The following is a 16,972-nucleotide window of genomic DNA, read 5'->3' as shown; positions in this document are numbered from 1 at the left end:
TAATTACCTTTCAGTACTCAACAACATCTACAGTATCACAAAAACAAGCTGAAGCAAAGCGACACCATACACACAAATAAAAAGTTAACAGGGTAAATCGGTGTAATAACAATTGATTGGTGTATGTACTAACAACATTTCAGCAACAGAAAAGCAAAGGGGTGGAACCATCAACCTCTTAATTGCTCTTAAATTGTATTGTCCAAGATATGTTGAAGTCTATACTAAACAAGATATGTTTGTGAAACACTAGGTCCCACCCATATATTTGACCTTTGACCTTGAAGGATGACCTTGACCTATCACCACTCAAAATGTGCAGCTCCATGAGATACACATGCATGCAAAATATCAAGTTGCTATCTTCAATATTGCAAAAGTTATGGCCAATGTTAAAGTTTGACGCAAACAAACCAACAAACAGACAGGGCAAATATAATATGTCCCCAAGTATAGACTGGGACGTAAAAAGGACGTAGCTTTTGAGACTTATATATCAATTGCTTTTAAAATTGTTATATATATACATGTATTTGTGATAATAGTAATCTGAACATGATTGTCAGTTTATATATATATTTATGATAATAGTAGCCTGAACATGATTGTTAGTTTAATTATTTGTGTATACGACCACCTATAAGAAGAATAGTTTTCTCTGTAAATTCTAGAATGGTTTATCCTTTGGAATAATGTATGTTTTAATATTGGTATGAGTATTAGTACAAGTTAGAATTAACCAATTATCGATCCTCTTTACACAACAAAATTATAGATGATCTATTATGATCATTGTTCTCGTAAAATAGCAACTGTTTCATCATTTCAAATGACCTTATGAGAATACTTGAGGCAAAAGTATATAAGCATGAACAATTCAATTTGTTTTGCAGCATGGGGCATTTAAAAACAAAAAGAAACAAGCATACCAACACAATCATGATTTACATATGATACAGTATACAGCTGGAAAACAGATATCATAAATTGTCATTGAAATGTGAGTTTATAACGAGCAAATTCGTTGAATCGATATCCCCCAGCCAATATGCTTCTGGACACAAGTGTTATATTTGACAATCAAAAAAGCATTTTTTTCCAAGATAAAAAGGGCAATAACTCCTTTATTAACAGATGGTGTACAATGCCATTTGACATGCATCATCCTCTTATCCATATATATATATATATATATATATATATATATATATATATATATATATATTCATACCAAGTTTCAATGATATCGGCCAAAGCACTTCCAAAATATGGCTCCGGACACACAAAAAAGCATTTTTTCAAGATACAAAGGGCCATAACTCCGTTATTAACAGATTGTGTACAATGCCATTTGGTGTGCATCATCCTCTTATCCATATTTATACACATACCAAGTTTCAATGAAATCCGCCAAAGCACTTCCAAGATATGGCTCCGGACGGACGGAAAATGCCAAAACAATATCCCTCTGCCTATGGCGGGGGATAACAACTTCAGTATATATGGAACAAGAGATTGCCAAGCAATATGGTCCCCTACCGGTAAAACTCCACCAGTCAGTAATTTTTTTTTTAATTTTTTACATTTGTTGCCATAGCAACCACAATTTTTGACATAGGAACAAAATGAATTGACGTGCATAATCTCCATATAAGCCATCTGTCCACGTTTCAAGTTTCATTAAAAAATATGAAGAACTTTGAAGTTATCGCAGGATCCAGAAAAGTGTGACGGACTGACAGAAAGACTGACACACGCAGACAGACTGACACACGGAGCGCAAACAATAAGTCCCCCCCCCCCCCCCCCCCCCCCCCCCCCCCCCCGTTTCACCGGTAGTGGACAATAAATATTGAGTTAACAAGATGAAAAAGATCGGACAATAAATGTGGCCGATAAGTGTGCTTACAAAGCATAAGTTTTTAAATTCCGCTCACTTTCCAGCCATATTAGCAAGAAAGATACTGGCGTTTATTTCAGTTATATTCGCTCTATATCTCGACTTTACTCGCTGCGAAATTTTCTAGCGGGATGACCTAATTTGGGCTCCACTAACAAAATTTGCGGGGAGAAAAGTCAATATATATAAAGTGAATTTAAATACGAAATAAATGCCAATCACCTTTTTACTGATATGGCTGGAAAGTGATTCAAGTAATTCACTACTGAAGGCATTCCATTCATATCTCCCAGATCTCCCAGAGTAAACCCTGACTTTGCTTTCTGATTTTGCTCAACTGAGCACAATGTGAGCTTTTGTGTTATACAACCAACGACGGACAAAAGGCAATCACAAAAGCTCACATTGTGCTCAGTTGAGCTATCAGTTGAGCTACAAACAAGAGCATTTAAAAAGCCATAGCACAGTTGTTTGTCTTATCTTAGAACACTTATTGCGAACAATTCAATTGAGACAATTAAGACAATATTGGGTTTGAGTCAATGATGTCTTTTAAACATTTAATTGTCACCATCAGAGTCATTGTCACTATCACTGTCTGTAAAATCCTCATCACTGAGTATTACATCAGTTGGTTCAGAGGGTTCTAACTCGTATTCTGGTAAGTTTCCATCATTTATTTCAGAAATACGGGCCTCTTGAACGCTGGTTAGACCAACCTTTTGTGCAAAATCAGAAAGCAAAGTCAGGCTTAAGTCTGGGAGATATGACTGGAATGCCTTCAGTAATGAATTAAATTTCATTTCCACATAAAGCCCTTCTTTGATGATGACTGGCATGTCTCCTTTAACATTATCCAGGACCTTGTTTAAAATACCTGAATGTTCATTGGAAAAGAAATGTAATGTTGACTTCATTTCTGAAATCAAAAGTTCATTTTCTTCTGCAGCTCTGTGTCATGCAAAACAGGCAAACAGCTTGCTGTTTTACAGACACAGGCACACTGGTCCTCCAAGCACCTACATCTGATGACTTCAAAATGTCCCACAGCTTGCTGTCGCACGACTTTACATCTTCAAATGACAAATGTGTCGGCATTTTAACTTCCCCGCCAACCGCATTGCACAACGACAGCTGTTCTCTTATCTTTTTGTTTGTTTGCTTTAGCTGCTTGCCCAATCTTATGGCTACAGCTTGTCCTCCTAAAAGCAACATCATTTTTTATTTTTAGTTAACTTTCAAATACTCCTAAAAGAAAGGTAATGAATGATGTGACAATTTAATTAGGAAATACTTTTACTGTTTTTAGTAACAGAGACCTAGATCTCAAGCTAAGTCTGCATATAAACTACCAGCACACTTAACTGTACAAAATACCCACATGAACACTCAAATAATTAGAGAAACATTCTATGTAATGTAACAGCTAACATTGCTTAACTGGTCCCAAATGTAATCCCAAACTTAATGTGCAATACAAGTTTCATCACGATTGGCTCCTGCAAACAAAAGTGATTGTCTGGAACCCACCTGCTTGTTTCCCTTCTTGCCCAAATGACTCATATCTCAATAAATAACCAGGTTTCCAACTTTGTTGATTAGACAAAAATAATGAAGTATATTCAGTAATGAAAAACACACTGAAAGGTCTTAGGAACAGGGGTGGCGAAATCTCAAAAAACTATACTTGTCCACGGACAACCATTTATCAAATTTAACTTGTCCGTTGCTGAACTACACTTGTCCGTTAATGTTTATATAAATTATAAACGTATTTATTGATAAATGTTAAATAATGTGGAATAAATATATATTTGTATAATTTGCTTGTTTTAGTTATGTAATGTAGATGTGTATCCATGGTACATTCATTATAGCAGTATATAGTAAACAATACAGTTACTTTCTCAAACTTTTAATCTTGCAAAACTATATTGTGTTATTTAAACATGCGTTACACTTAAGTAAATCAAATTAAATTAGTCCAATATGTGGACATCAGACAGGCTCTGCACCGCTACTGGTAGGCTGAGCAGCCCTGGGCTTGTGAACTACGTGCCTTCCACCTTTGCTGCTGTTCAACCAATGCAGAACACTATCGGAAGCATCAAAGTCCTGCAGACTGGGCCCTGACAGCACTATCCGCATCTGATGATGTAGATTGTCTTGGCTTAGCTTTGATCTGGTGGGGGTTTTAATCAAATTCATGGAGGAAAACGACCTCTCACAGGCTGCAGTTGAAGGTGAAATTGTAAGAAGCAACTCCACAAGCTTGCTGATATGAACAAACAGTTTCTCATCTAGCTTCAAAATTTGAGACAGGGCAGCTTGTGAGGGCATGCCTTTCATTGCAGACATTCGCACTTTGAACTGCTGCCACTCCTCAGGAATTTTGGCTTGGTCTTCAGTGGTTAGCAAGTCCTTATAGTACTCACACAAGGAATTAATGGCTTCATTACCATAGACAGACAGATCCTGAAGTGACGTAGGCCAAATCCTGTGATCAAAAGCTTTGAAGTAGACAATAGGAGCATCAGACAGGTTACTGAACCTGTTTAGAACATCCTGCGAGATATTCTTGATAAAATCAATTACTTCATTGTCTTGATCAAAGCTCTTTGGCAGAGGGCCATTTAGCTTCACACCCTTATACAGTCGTGTGTTTGCATCAAACATGTCATAGAAAGTTTGAAGACACTCACCAGGACTTACACTCATGGCATGAAGCTTCATGTACAAAGCATCGACTGATTCTTGCACTTCGTAGATAAGAAGGTCGGAGGTCTGAAAGAGACAACTGACAGCTGTTACATGATTCAGAATGTCCAACATCAAATGAAGGTATTTGACAAACTTGACCTGAGTGATGTCACTTAGTATTTTTTTGGCCTGTGCCTTTTCATCAGTTTTCTTCGATGTCTCCAGCACTTGCTCCAGGTGAGTAACAGTGGCTTCATAGTCCCTTATAACGGCCTTGACAGCCCGTTCCTTGCTTGAAACCCATCTAATAGACTTTATATCTGAATACATTATCAGATCTTGGTCTAGAATTTCACCTATAGACTGGAGATGTGAGCGCCTTTTCGGACTAAAAGAGTAAAACTTGTAGATCCGCTTGATAGTTTGTTCAAAATGATCAAGATATGGGAGCTTTTTAGTGGCATCTAAAACTCCAAGTTCCAAGCGGTGTGCTACACAGTGTGTGATAACAACTGGGTGGGATACACAATCAGATAATTTTCGAGCCACACCATTTTTTGCCCCCAAGTTCACACTTGCACCGTCCATGTTGACACATATGAGTGCAGGTACACTGTTCGCTTCAGTGTTGTCCAAATCAATGTTTATTTTCTGAAGCCCTTGCTTAATAGATGAGAAGACCCCTACTGCATCTGGTGTTTCAAGTGGTTCAATACTGGCTATATGGGTAATGGGCTCCTTGGACTCGGGATCCACAAATCGAACCAGAATACACTCTTGGTCAACGATGGCTGAATCTGAAAACAAAAAAAAATCAAATAATGCCCACTATGGTAATTTTAGAATGCTTAAACTTTACATGATTGATTTGGACACAAGTAAGCAGGGGAAAGACTTTTATAACCAAAATGAAACACAATCAATTAACAATGTCATAAAAATGGACAGAATTTACAATTATCAAGGTTAAGAATTATTGACGTGCACACAGAGAAATGCAATGTGCACCTATGGTACAACTGTGTTAAAATGTTATTTGTTGTTTAAACATTTTGATTTTCGTAATTAGAGCTTAAAATATTGAAATAATATTTAAACAAGTAATTACTCAAATAGAATTACACTGAGCTAGAAATTTGCATATTAAATTAGAATATATTATATCTATATTTGCAATTCAACATTTGACATATTGTGATTATTTACCGTAAAAACAACAGTATTAAAAAATTAGATGACTGTTATAAAACAGAGCAAACCTGTACTTGAGTCTGATAGCACAGCATAGAATCTGGATTCTTTCATTTTTGCTGTCAACTCAGCATGCAATGTTTGTGAAATTGAATGCAAAAAGTCAGTACAGGCCTTTCTGTTGATGTGGTCATTTCCCAGATCAATGCCATTTTTCTTTTGTACTTCACATAACATTTCGTAGTCAGTAAATGGCTTACGATGCTTTGCAACTGCATAAGCTGTATTAAATAGAAGTTTAAACCTGTCAGTCTGACCTTCATTAAACTTGTGAATTGTTTTGTCAAGAGCACCCACGTACTTAATGTTACTTAATTTCAATTTTTCTCGATCACTTTTTAGTTGACAAGAAGTGTGTTTGGCACTTCTTTCATGGGCAGACAATGTGTCCTTACGACTAACAGTCATTCCAGTGTAAAGTCCACACTTAGTATCGGCCAACAAGGGGAACTGTTTACATATTTTACACGTAGCAATTTCATGGTCATCAACACGCAACCACGGAAAATCTTTGAACCAAGTCTCTTGAAAAGTTCTTACGCGTTTATTTTTATCATATTTGTTGTCATAGTCTTGCTTAGTTTTTTTGGGGGGTGGAATGCACAACGCTTCGGGTTTCTGCTCCGAACTTGTTGAAGATTTCTTTAAAAAACGTTCCATGTTTACCGTTAAAGTCGTCTGAAATATCAACATAGACCGTGTTTTCATTAACTTAGTTCAATACTGTTATTTCCGTCTGATTGTAAATATAAAGAAACCAGTCTGTACACTGTCTAACAGACGGGCCGAACGATGAAAATGCGGCATGCTCCCGGTCTTTTACAGAATAAGGGAGATCACTGCGTAGGAGAGTGCCCGTATTTCGGCTTGCTTGCTCCGCATATAGCACTGACAATGTAATCGCGTGTCAACATCCGGTTTTGTAAAACTTTAATACAATGTATTTTTTTTTATTCCTCGACCCGAATTTTAAAAAACTGGTTGTCCACGGACAACTTAATTGAAAAAAATCACTTGCCCAGAGAAGCAAATGTACGACTCGGGCAACTCGGACATATGATTTCGCCACCCCTGAGGAAGATATTTGTATTACATTAAGGTGACAATAACTTGTATCATATAGAAATGGATTTTTACACTTACTTGCATACTTTTTCATTAAATCTAACAAAAACAGCCTCTCTGCAGTGGTCTGTTGAAGGGTCTCCAGTATCTGAAGTCTTAGTTTCTCTTGTGTAGTCTTGAGTGTCCGCAGGTAATCAACATTTGTTGAGTCCCATTTGACACCAGCCTTCTTCCCTTTCTTTTTCAGTTTTGTCTCTAGCCTGCATTGGATAAAATAACATCCTATTGATGTAAATGTTCTTGTATGTAAGATTGGCATTTAAAGGTGAAATGACTTTTTAAAGTAATTATTTCATACACGCATTAGGCAAAGAATCTATAACATGCATTAATCTTTGACCATTTAAAAACTACTTGTCTGGGGGTAACTTACATATCGTTATTTTTATAAGTGGATAGAGTTTAATTTGCCTTACTTAGAGGAGAGAAAATAGAATAGAATGTTTAGATTAATAAATAAGTATCAAATGGACAAAGGTCAATTAAAAAAGGCCATGCATAATATATACATGCAATATACCTTTTCTTATCTTTGTTTACATCCGTCGCAAACACACCCCTAAAATTAAGATTTCATAAAATTGTTAGCGACATAATTATATATTTAACATACATAGAGCATATGATTTTTTACCACTGGCCACTACAGGAACATTATTTAAATGTACTATGTATCTAACAAGAGCTGTCAGAGGACAGCGCGCTCGACTATTCAAGTGCTTGACAGTATAACGTAAGCCATCATGGGGAAATTGTTCAAATTATTCAATAAGGTCAAGTTAATAGTTCAGGTATATTTTCAGGTGGGGGTAGGGGAGAGGTTGAGAGGGGGTATAATGTGGGGTGTGGTCATTTATAAGACGATCTTTCAAAAATAAAAAAATGAAAAAAAATATATATTTTTTTTTTTGTGGGGGGGGGGGGGTGGGGGGGGGGGGCAGGGATTCTGGGTTGGTGCGTGGGGGATGGTTTGGACGGAATCCATTGTGGTATTCATACAAGTGTTGTTTTGTAAAAGTATTCATAAAATCTGATCATAAATAAAGAAGTTATGGCAATTTAACTAATTTATTCTTTTGACATTGACAGTCAAGGTCATTCAAAGGTCAAGGTCAAATTGTACTTGCCAGGTACAGTACCCTCATGATAGTAAGAAAATATTTGAAGTTTGAAAGCAATAGCTTTGATACTTTAGAAGTCAAGTGGATCTAAACACACAATTTAACAAAATATTCAATTACTAAGACAAAAAAGGGCCATTAGTCTTACAAAATGCTTGCTACAGTTGTCTGCTCTTGTTTACAGATTGGGGTCATGTTGGTAAAGAAGTTTGCAAAATATGAAAGCAAACTTTAACATTTGCACGCTCACGCTAACGCCGACGCCCAGGTGAGGAGGATAGCTCCACTATATATATTTCATATATAATAGTCGAGCTAACAAACAAAACAAAATCTCCCCAAAAAACATTCTGAGAAAAAAAGGGTTAAGTGTTATGATTGAAAACTCATTATTCTTGCACATCACAACTTCATTTATTTTTTATTTATCCACAAAGAGACTGGATGCTAACTAACAACATTACTTAGAATCTGTATAAAATAACGTAGTAACAAATGCATTATTCCTATTAAAAGTACCTGTATTTTGTTAGCTCCTCCAGGACTAGACAATACTCTTCAGCAGGTGACAAGGAGTGATTTTCTGTATTAAAATGTGAAGTGCAAATCATTAAAACACAAAGACCATGTTAAGCAAATTATGTGGCTTGTAAACACTTGTTGAATTTCTGTTAAAACAATTGAATGCTGCGAGAAAATGATAAACTCACTAAGCTACTTATGAATCAAATAATTATCATATAACATACCAGTTGATTTGCTGCGGATACACACAACCCGCTCATAATCTATCCATTCCTGTAGACATTCAGTTGTTACTCCTAATCAACAGAACAATTTAATAAATATTTGTGAACTTACACAGAGAAAAACAATAATTATTTTAAATTCATCTACATTATTTAAATGGTTCATTTTGTTATCGGGACATTTATAGTTTTGTTTCTTCTGATTTAACATAAAGTCTTTCAATTCTATATTGTTATGCACAAACATTTTGTTTTTTTAATATTGGGACAATATTTTCTGAAATGGCAATTAGTCGAATTCTGTCAAGCCAGCAATTAAAGGTGTTCATCTCACAACTGGTATTGACATGTGCATCATTTAATTAAACACTGGAAACTGCAAAACAAATGTGTGATGGTAATTTTATATAATGCCACAAACACTTGTAGAAAATCTGCATTTGTCCATGTTTTCTTACCTGCAAAAGGTTCCAAAATTCCTTGAAGAGCCTCCTTGCTTTTTTTTTCTATATCCTCTGCTCTAGCAAGCTTATCAGGGAGGGAGAATCCTGAATAAGAAAATACCCAGAAGTTTAAACTGTCACAGAAAACTAGCATCCATTTTCAAAAAAGAAAACACCTTTCATGAGAATTTGACAGTCAACACTTCTAACGACTTCGTTGAGGGAACAGTAAACTGCTATCTATCCTTTCTTTAAAAGATTGGTTCAAATCAGTGGTTAATACTAGCACATGGAGTTTTGTCTTCATCAGTAAGTAAAAGTTAGCGTTTTTCTTTTCATTATGTCCTCTTTGTTTCACATCATGTTACAAGACTGACAATATAACCCTTTATCTTAGGAATTGTATTATTTACAAAGTCAGCTAGCAAGCCTCTGTTGGTTATGCGAGAAATCAATAAAACCAATGTATTGAATAAGTTTCACAATGATTAGGCAAAAAATGTGACTTCTATAGTGTTCGATCACAAGGTTTCTCTCTAGTCACATAAGGAAAACTGCCCCCCTCCATGGCAGCCATGTTTTTTTACTGATCGGGATCATTTGCGAACTCGTCTGAGATATATATATAACCCTTTACCACTTAGATACGTATTTTCACGCATTTGTAGTTCCTTATAAAATAATATTTAATTGAAGACCTTTCTTACTAGATTAAAGATTTTAAGACTTCATATCTAAACCATAGATACTGATGAGCAGCAAACAGCATAAAACATGAACAGGCTGCGAGTTACTCTCAGGCTTTTCTGGTTTTATGCTGTTTGCACATTGCCTTTTTCACTTTGCTTCTAAGTGGGAAAGGGATAACCAATCTTTTCACCAAGTTTCATGATGATTGGGCAAAAAATGTGACTTATAGTTTTCACAAGCTTTTTTAAATAGATTAATATAAGAAAACTGCCCCCCCCCCCTCCCGGCAGTCATGTTATTCAACTGACCGAAACCATTTTCAAACTCAACTCTCATATCAAGGAAACATATGTTCTGACCAAATTTCATGAAAATTGGGCCAAAAATGTGACTTCTAGTGTGTTCACATGTTTCAACTATATACATATAGAGAAAAATGCCCTGCCCACTGGCAGCCATGTTTTTTCACCGATCTGGACCATTATCTAACTCGTCCGAGATATCAATAAAACCAATGTTTTGACCAACTTTCATGATGATTGGGCAAAAATTGTGACTTCTAGAGTGTTTACAAGGTTTCTCAATAGCCAAATAAGGAAAACTGCCCCGCCCACTGGCAGCCATGTTTTTCAACGGACTGGAACCACTTTTAAACTCAACCATCATATCATTAAGACAAACAAAGTTACATGAAGATTGGGCATGAAATGTTACTTCTACTGTGTTTACAAGTTTTTTCTTTTTTGACCTAGTAACCTAGTTTTTGACCCGGCACAACCCAGTTTCAATCTCGACCAAGATTTCATTGGGACAAAGCTTCTGACCAAGTTTCATGAAGATCGGACAATAAATGTGGCCTCTAGAGTGTTTATGAACAAATGTGAACGGACGGAGGGACGGACGGACGACGGACAAAGAACGGTCACAAAAGCTCACCTGAGCAATCAGGTGAGCTAAAAAGCAAAGTATCAATTCATTGATTAATATTTACTTTAAATACTGTAATTGTAAAATGGTGGGATAATTTTCTGTTACAATCACTATTTAATACATTACCTCATAACAAGCTGGACATTTGGATCCATCATCGTGGATGTTTTCCATTTGGTAGATAAAATGTCGAAATTCATCGGCTGTTCCTCCTACAAGCACTTTGTACAAATCTTTGACCTAAAAATATAACCGTGATTTATCCCATTTATTCAAAATTTATTAAACATGATAAAATATAGAGACAAAACCAACAGTTAAAGCAAGCTGTAAGAACTTAAAATAAACGTTTAAAGGTAAACTAAAGCATACACATAATGCAATTACACATTGCAATTTAAAATAAGGCTTGTCATAGTATCTGACATATGCCCCCAATGTGGAATATTGTCGGTGCAGTGTGAACTTTTTTGTGAAACTTTTCCAGATGTTAAACTTTGTTCTGTGTTAGCGACTTCAGTATGGTGTTTCCACTAACATACTTATATTCAATCATCTATCCATTCAGCATAATTCCATGCTGTCTGCTCTTAATCAAATTAAATTTGAAAATTTTCATATCAAATAATAATGTATGTTAATCTATAAAGTTGTTAATAGCCACTATAACACATAGGGTCTTTCTGTAATTATTTGTGTACAATGGTGAGACATACTTTTAAAGGGTAGAGCATAAAAATGGAAGGGGGATGGTACATATTTATTAGAGGGGCACAAAAATGGAAGGCTCCACCTCCTGCTTTTCTGATACTAGTATAGCAAATCATTCACATGAATCAGTAAATCAAATATTTATACTTAAATTATTTTGTAAACAAGCTTTATCTTATGTATTAACTACATATAAAAATATTATACTTTTGTGTTACTTCAGAAGCAATTAAAACAAAAATCATGTACAAACATACAGGGTGATGAATATATGTCTTCATGTGCTTTGATGTCCTCGCGTCTAATGTGGAGCAGAAACTTTTAACTGACACCAAGGTTTCAAGAAGAAGACCACATAACCAGCGCATGAAGTCAAAGTGAAATGCCACCTTCGGAAATTTGGTTGAAGATGGCCACAGGTTGAACCTAATCAAGCGTACAGCTTCAACTTCACACTTGCAAAATTGCAGGGTCTTCAAATGCTGTCGACCTTAAAAAAGATTACAAGGTTTTTAAAAAATACTTATGGTTGTTAACTATAAAATGTGTTTTAGTAATTGCAAATTGGCAAAACCATGATTTATTGGGATCATATAACTCACTTTAACTTGCAACTTAGTTGTAACCATGCTAATGTGTAATCAGGGGCATTTCCAGTTGTAATAATCAGTTACTTGGCTTTTAATGACCCAGTTTGATACAGGGTGCATATATTAATATTGGCGAGAATGTAGCTAGATTCCAATATAAGTTGACTACTGTTTAACACAAAGTAACAGGACAGCAAAACAACCTGCAACAAATCTTTCGTACCAAATTACATTGTAGGATAAGAACAATGCAATGATCAGTGTGAGACATGACAAGATCAGAACAATTATCAGCATGAGACATGATAAGATAAGAACAATGATAAGCGTGAGACATGATAAGATAATAACAATGATCTGCATGAGACATGATAAGATAATTACAATTATCAGCATGAACCAGGATAAGATAATAACAATGATCAGTTTGAAACAAGATCAGAACAATTAGCAGCATGAGATATAAAATATGAACAATTATCAGCATTAGACATGATAAGAACAATGATCAGTGTGAGACAATATCTGAACAATTATCAGCATGAGACATGATAAGATAATAACAATATCACCAAGAGACATGATAAGATAAAAGCAATTATCAGCATGAGACAAGATAAGAACAATTGTCGGCATGAGAAATAATAAGATAAGAACAATGATGAGGGTGAGACATGATAGGATTACAAAATTACCTTTATCATCCACGACCACGAGTTTTTTCAGGTAAGTAGTGCTACAGGAATGGTCATTCAATATCCAAGCCTCATCATCATCAATGAAAGAAAGGTAAGCCATGTTCTGTAAAAAAGGGCATTTAAGACAAATGCTCAATAAGCATTTAAAAACACCTGGCAGTTTTAAAGTTCAAGATAACATCAGCTTTTGAGTTTGATGGCAGTTGGAACTGGTTGGTTTTGAAACCATGTATTGAAAAAGACCACATTTGTAATACACGTATTTGTATGAAGCTCATGTAATGATAATTTTCTAAAATGGTACTTTGAATATCTCTAAACACATTCAAAGATTTTTTAAATACATGAAGTCATACCACTTTAAGATAAAAAAGTACACTGTCTTAGATGATTTATGTTCAAATTCAATGATATGATAAATGCTTTCTCTTGTATTTGTTAACATTGTACCTTCCAAATGCAGATGAAGATGTTTATGCCTCAACGGCAAGCATGTGAGGCACGTAGTCTCCCATGAACAGCAATCACAACACCTGTACAGTTCATCTGTGGAAAGACAACAATCAGCACATTGTCGCTTATTGGGTGTCTGCATTTGTACATAAGCAGACATAATTTCTGGAGATATACTTTTCCATCTTTCAAGACGTTTGGCCTTTTCAGTATCATCTGCAATGCATACATATCTTTCTTTAATATTTTGAGGAGTTTCAAGTTGACAGTAAATATTATTGATTATAGACAAATAAGTAGACCTCAATTATTGTATTCTCAGATATTCCAAGTTTTTTTCCATGATTTTGTGATGACCCTGGCCCACTAACTTTTTTTTTTGAGTTGCGAACTTTTCAAAAAAAAATTTTCAATGAGTCGCAAAATTCTGAAACATAATTGTAGTGTGTGTTTTTTTTTATACATTTCCACACACCCGTGGTATGGGGTAATTTCCCACTTTAATTAATATCATGGGTATTTATGGTACGATTCCCTTATAGTGAGCATGACCTAATTTAGATCACTTTGTTTACATTAAGATTGCGGCTCTCATGATGACGTCACACGCATGCGTTCCGAGTATTTTGTTTTACTAACATTACTACGCTTGAAAATATAATCTACAGACACATCTAAAATAAGGAAAAAAAAAGTTTAATTACATTTACAAATCTTACTTCAACTGAAATATTGATTATTCTAATTGTATGCCGATTCCGTTCATGTTTTCGCTACTCATCAATAAACTTGCACAGAACTTGCAGACCACTGCGCTTGTGTAAACACATAATATTTCATGTATTTGTTTTATTTTAAAGAAAATTCTTTTACTTTTTCACAATTCCCAGAAAATGTTGCATGGAAAAATCTTTGCGGGTACATCACAAAAATAGGTGACATCCCTTATCCACATGTTCAGTGGGTATACCCTGTCTCGATTTGATATTTTTATCAAATTTTTTAATAGTAACATATATGCCAAAATTTTATTTGAACAAATTGCGAACGTTTTTGTTTTTTTCCAATTCTTGAGCACTTTTTGTGTGTATATGTTGCTCAACAGAAGATCTACCAGGGCTTTCCTTTGACCCGAGCTCCCGGGTTTTGACGCTTGAAAATTACAGAAGACACCTTTTTGACTCTTGAGAAAATTACGTCATGCGTCACATTTGACCCGGGGGAATATACCGACTTGCGTCAACGAGATCAAAAGTTGTTAAGACTAAGCGATAATTGGCTCGGGGCGGAGTATCTCATTTAGTACACGCTAATCGTTAACGCCCGTTTCCAATCATCGAAGCACAAGTCCACCCAGTAGGCAGAGTTTGGTTAATTAAGAAATCTAGTATTGACCAATTAAAACACTGCTGGTTCGATGACGGGTGTATTAACTTTCCATTATTCATCATAGCGTTTGTTATCAGCTGTTTGCGGAAAAGACGTGTATTAAACCCACCTAGTTGCAATAATCCAACTCCCAGCTATTGACCCTCTGAGCTGTACGTATGTACTCATAAAAGCTCAGAGCATTTAAGAAGAACTATAAACCCACCAAAACAGAATGGACTCATCCGCGTCAGTTTTAATAATATTCAATATAAAATAATAACATCCATATCCACATAACACCGTAAAGCATATTTTGAGATATTTCCAGAGTATGGCAGAATGTATTTCCAAAGCTGAATGCACCCATCACTGTTTCGCTTCATGATTGCTCAGTTCAAAGACGCGCGAAAGTTATGCTGGCATATGTACTGTCTACAACGTCAAATTACACGCTTTGCATCAAAGTTGCTAAAAATAACTATAGAACCGATACAACTGGCCTTGTGGCAAAGTGACAATTTTTGCATGAGCTAATTGATTACAAAATACATGTAGGCGTAATAATTGACCGTTTGATAAGGCATAGAAAACGGCGTGTTTGTCGCACATCTTCCGTGAAGATGGCACATGAAATAATTAAAGGGCGTCGGAATTTTCGATGGGATTAAATACGGAGGCACCTTTATCGGCGAGTAAAAATAATTTTCTTTTATAGTTTACCGATTTATATAGGCTATTGTGTTTAGGTACCACCCGTATGTTGTTGTTTTATTTGTGATAGCCAGCGGAAATGGTTTTTATTCACATTTTGTATTTCATTCTTAATTTAATAGCCACGCGAAACGGTCAAACAAAGTTATTGGATAAAGTGTAATTATGCAAAGTGTAATTGTGCTAGTGCATTCGGAAAATGTCGCAGAGAAACCTTTTCGAATTCGGAATCGGTAGTAACTCTGAAAGTGTGTGTAAGACGCCAACGACAAAGCGTACTTTAGATCTAAATGACAGTGCTCCTAACACCCCCAAACGTGCGAAAGAAGAACATATGACATATTATTCTGCTGTATACATGAAGTTAATGTTGTATTAGAATACATGTTTTGTATTTATTAATCATTGAAATATTGTGTTTAAATGCATAGTGTTGTAGTGACAGTAAAATGTAAGAAATAAATGTTAACATACATGTATCTTTTTATTTGTTGCTTTTTATATATTATATCTCAGTAATTTGCTTAAATTGCAAAAAATCATTGACTCCTGCGTTATTATTAGGACTCTCAGAAGTTTGATTTTGACTCTTGAAAATATGGTCCCAAGAGTCCTTGACTCTTGAGATTTGAGGTCTAAGGAAAGCCCTGTCTACCGATAAAACAGAAACTTGTTAAATGGTAAATAGAAGTTATAAAAAAGTTAATTTAATCTTTCAGTTTCTCTAAATTTGTTCAGTGATTCGAATTTTCTAAGTTTAATTGACATCATGCCTATTGCAATCGAGTACTATAGCTTTTTTAATGTAACCTTTTGACTCAAGGTAGACAACGTGTGTAGTGTATATTATTTGCAGATGTGCATGGAACTATAGACTTTGCGTAGTTTAACACGCTGTAAATAAACAATTTTTACATGGATTTAATGGGAATGAAATAAATTGTTTGAGGTACATCGTTTATTGCGGCAATGTTTGAATTATTTCAGAAATTATTTTATTTGTTTCCTTAACTGCTTGACTGAAGGTAATTGGAGGATATATTTATACTAGCTGTGTGATCTTATAAGGTAATGTCAGAAGTTGTGCGACAATGCTGGGAATTAAAAACAAGAGCAATGCATAACGGGTGCCACACTTGGCTACGGGTGCAGTTTTGAATAAATGAAGGCTTGTCAGATTTTTTTTTTTTTAAAAGGTTACAGTGACCTTGACCTTTGACCTAGTGACCCCAAAATGGGTGTGGCGTGTAGATCTAATCAATGTGCATCTACATATGAAGTTTCAAAGTTGTAGGTGGAATCACTTTGATTTTAGAGCCAATGTTAAGGTTTTAGCACAACGCGGACGGCGGACGACGAGCTGGCTATGACAATAACTCTGGTTTTCTCCGAAAAACGTAGAGCTAAAAAATGATCCAAATATCAGTCTGGAATAATAATTAACTTCAGATTTTTAAACTTTCCTTAATACTGTATCATTGGTTTTGGAAACATTACTTTGTGAATAGATATATATGATCACACACACC

General features: G+C 35.4%; 1 protein-coding gene across 1 annotated transcript; it reads right to left on the bottom strand.

The window, feature by feature from the left end:
• Positions 1-1,815: 1,815 nt before the first annotated feature.
• LOC127845977 (uncharacterized) lies at positions 1,816-13,008 on the bottom strand. Its single transcript, XM_052377155.1, has 7 exons — positions 12,906-13,008; positions 9,305-9,394; positions 8,847-8,918; positions 8,617-8,680; positions 7,497-7,535; positions 6,995-7,176; positions 1,816-3,102 (listed from the first exon to the last, which is right to left on the bottom strand). The coding sequence occupies exons 1-7, from the start codon at positions 13,006-13,008 to the stop codon at positions 2,834-2,836; spliced, it is 819 nt and encodes a 272-aa protein (XP_052233115.1). The 3' UTR covers positions 1,816-2,833.
• Positions 13,009-16,972: the final 3,964 nt, after the last annotated feature.

Source organism: Dreissena polymorpha, chromosome 9, assembly GCF_020536995.1.
Source record: "Dreissena polymorpha isolate Duluth1 chromosome 9, UMN_Dpol_1.0, whole genome shotgun sequence".
Lineage (NCBI taxonomy): Eukaryota > Metazoa > Mollusca > Bivalvia > Myida > Dreissenidae > Dreissena > Dreissena polymorpha.
The sequence above is the reverse complement of the archived record's forward strand: the minus strand, read 5'-3'. Positions and strand labels throughout refer to the sequence as shown.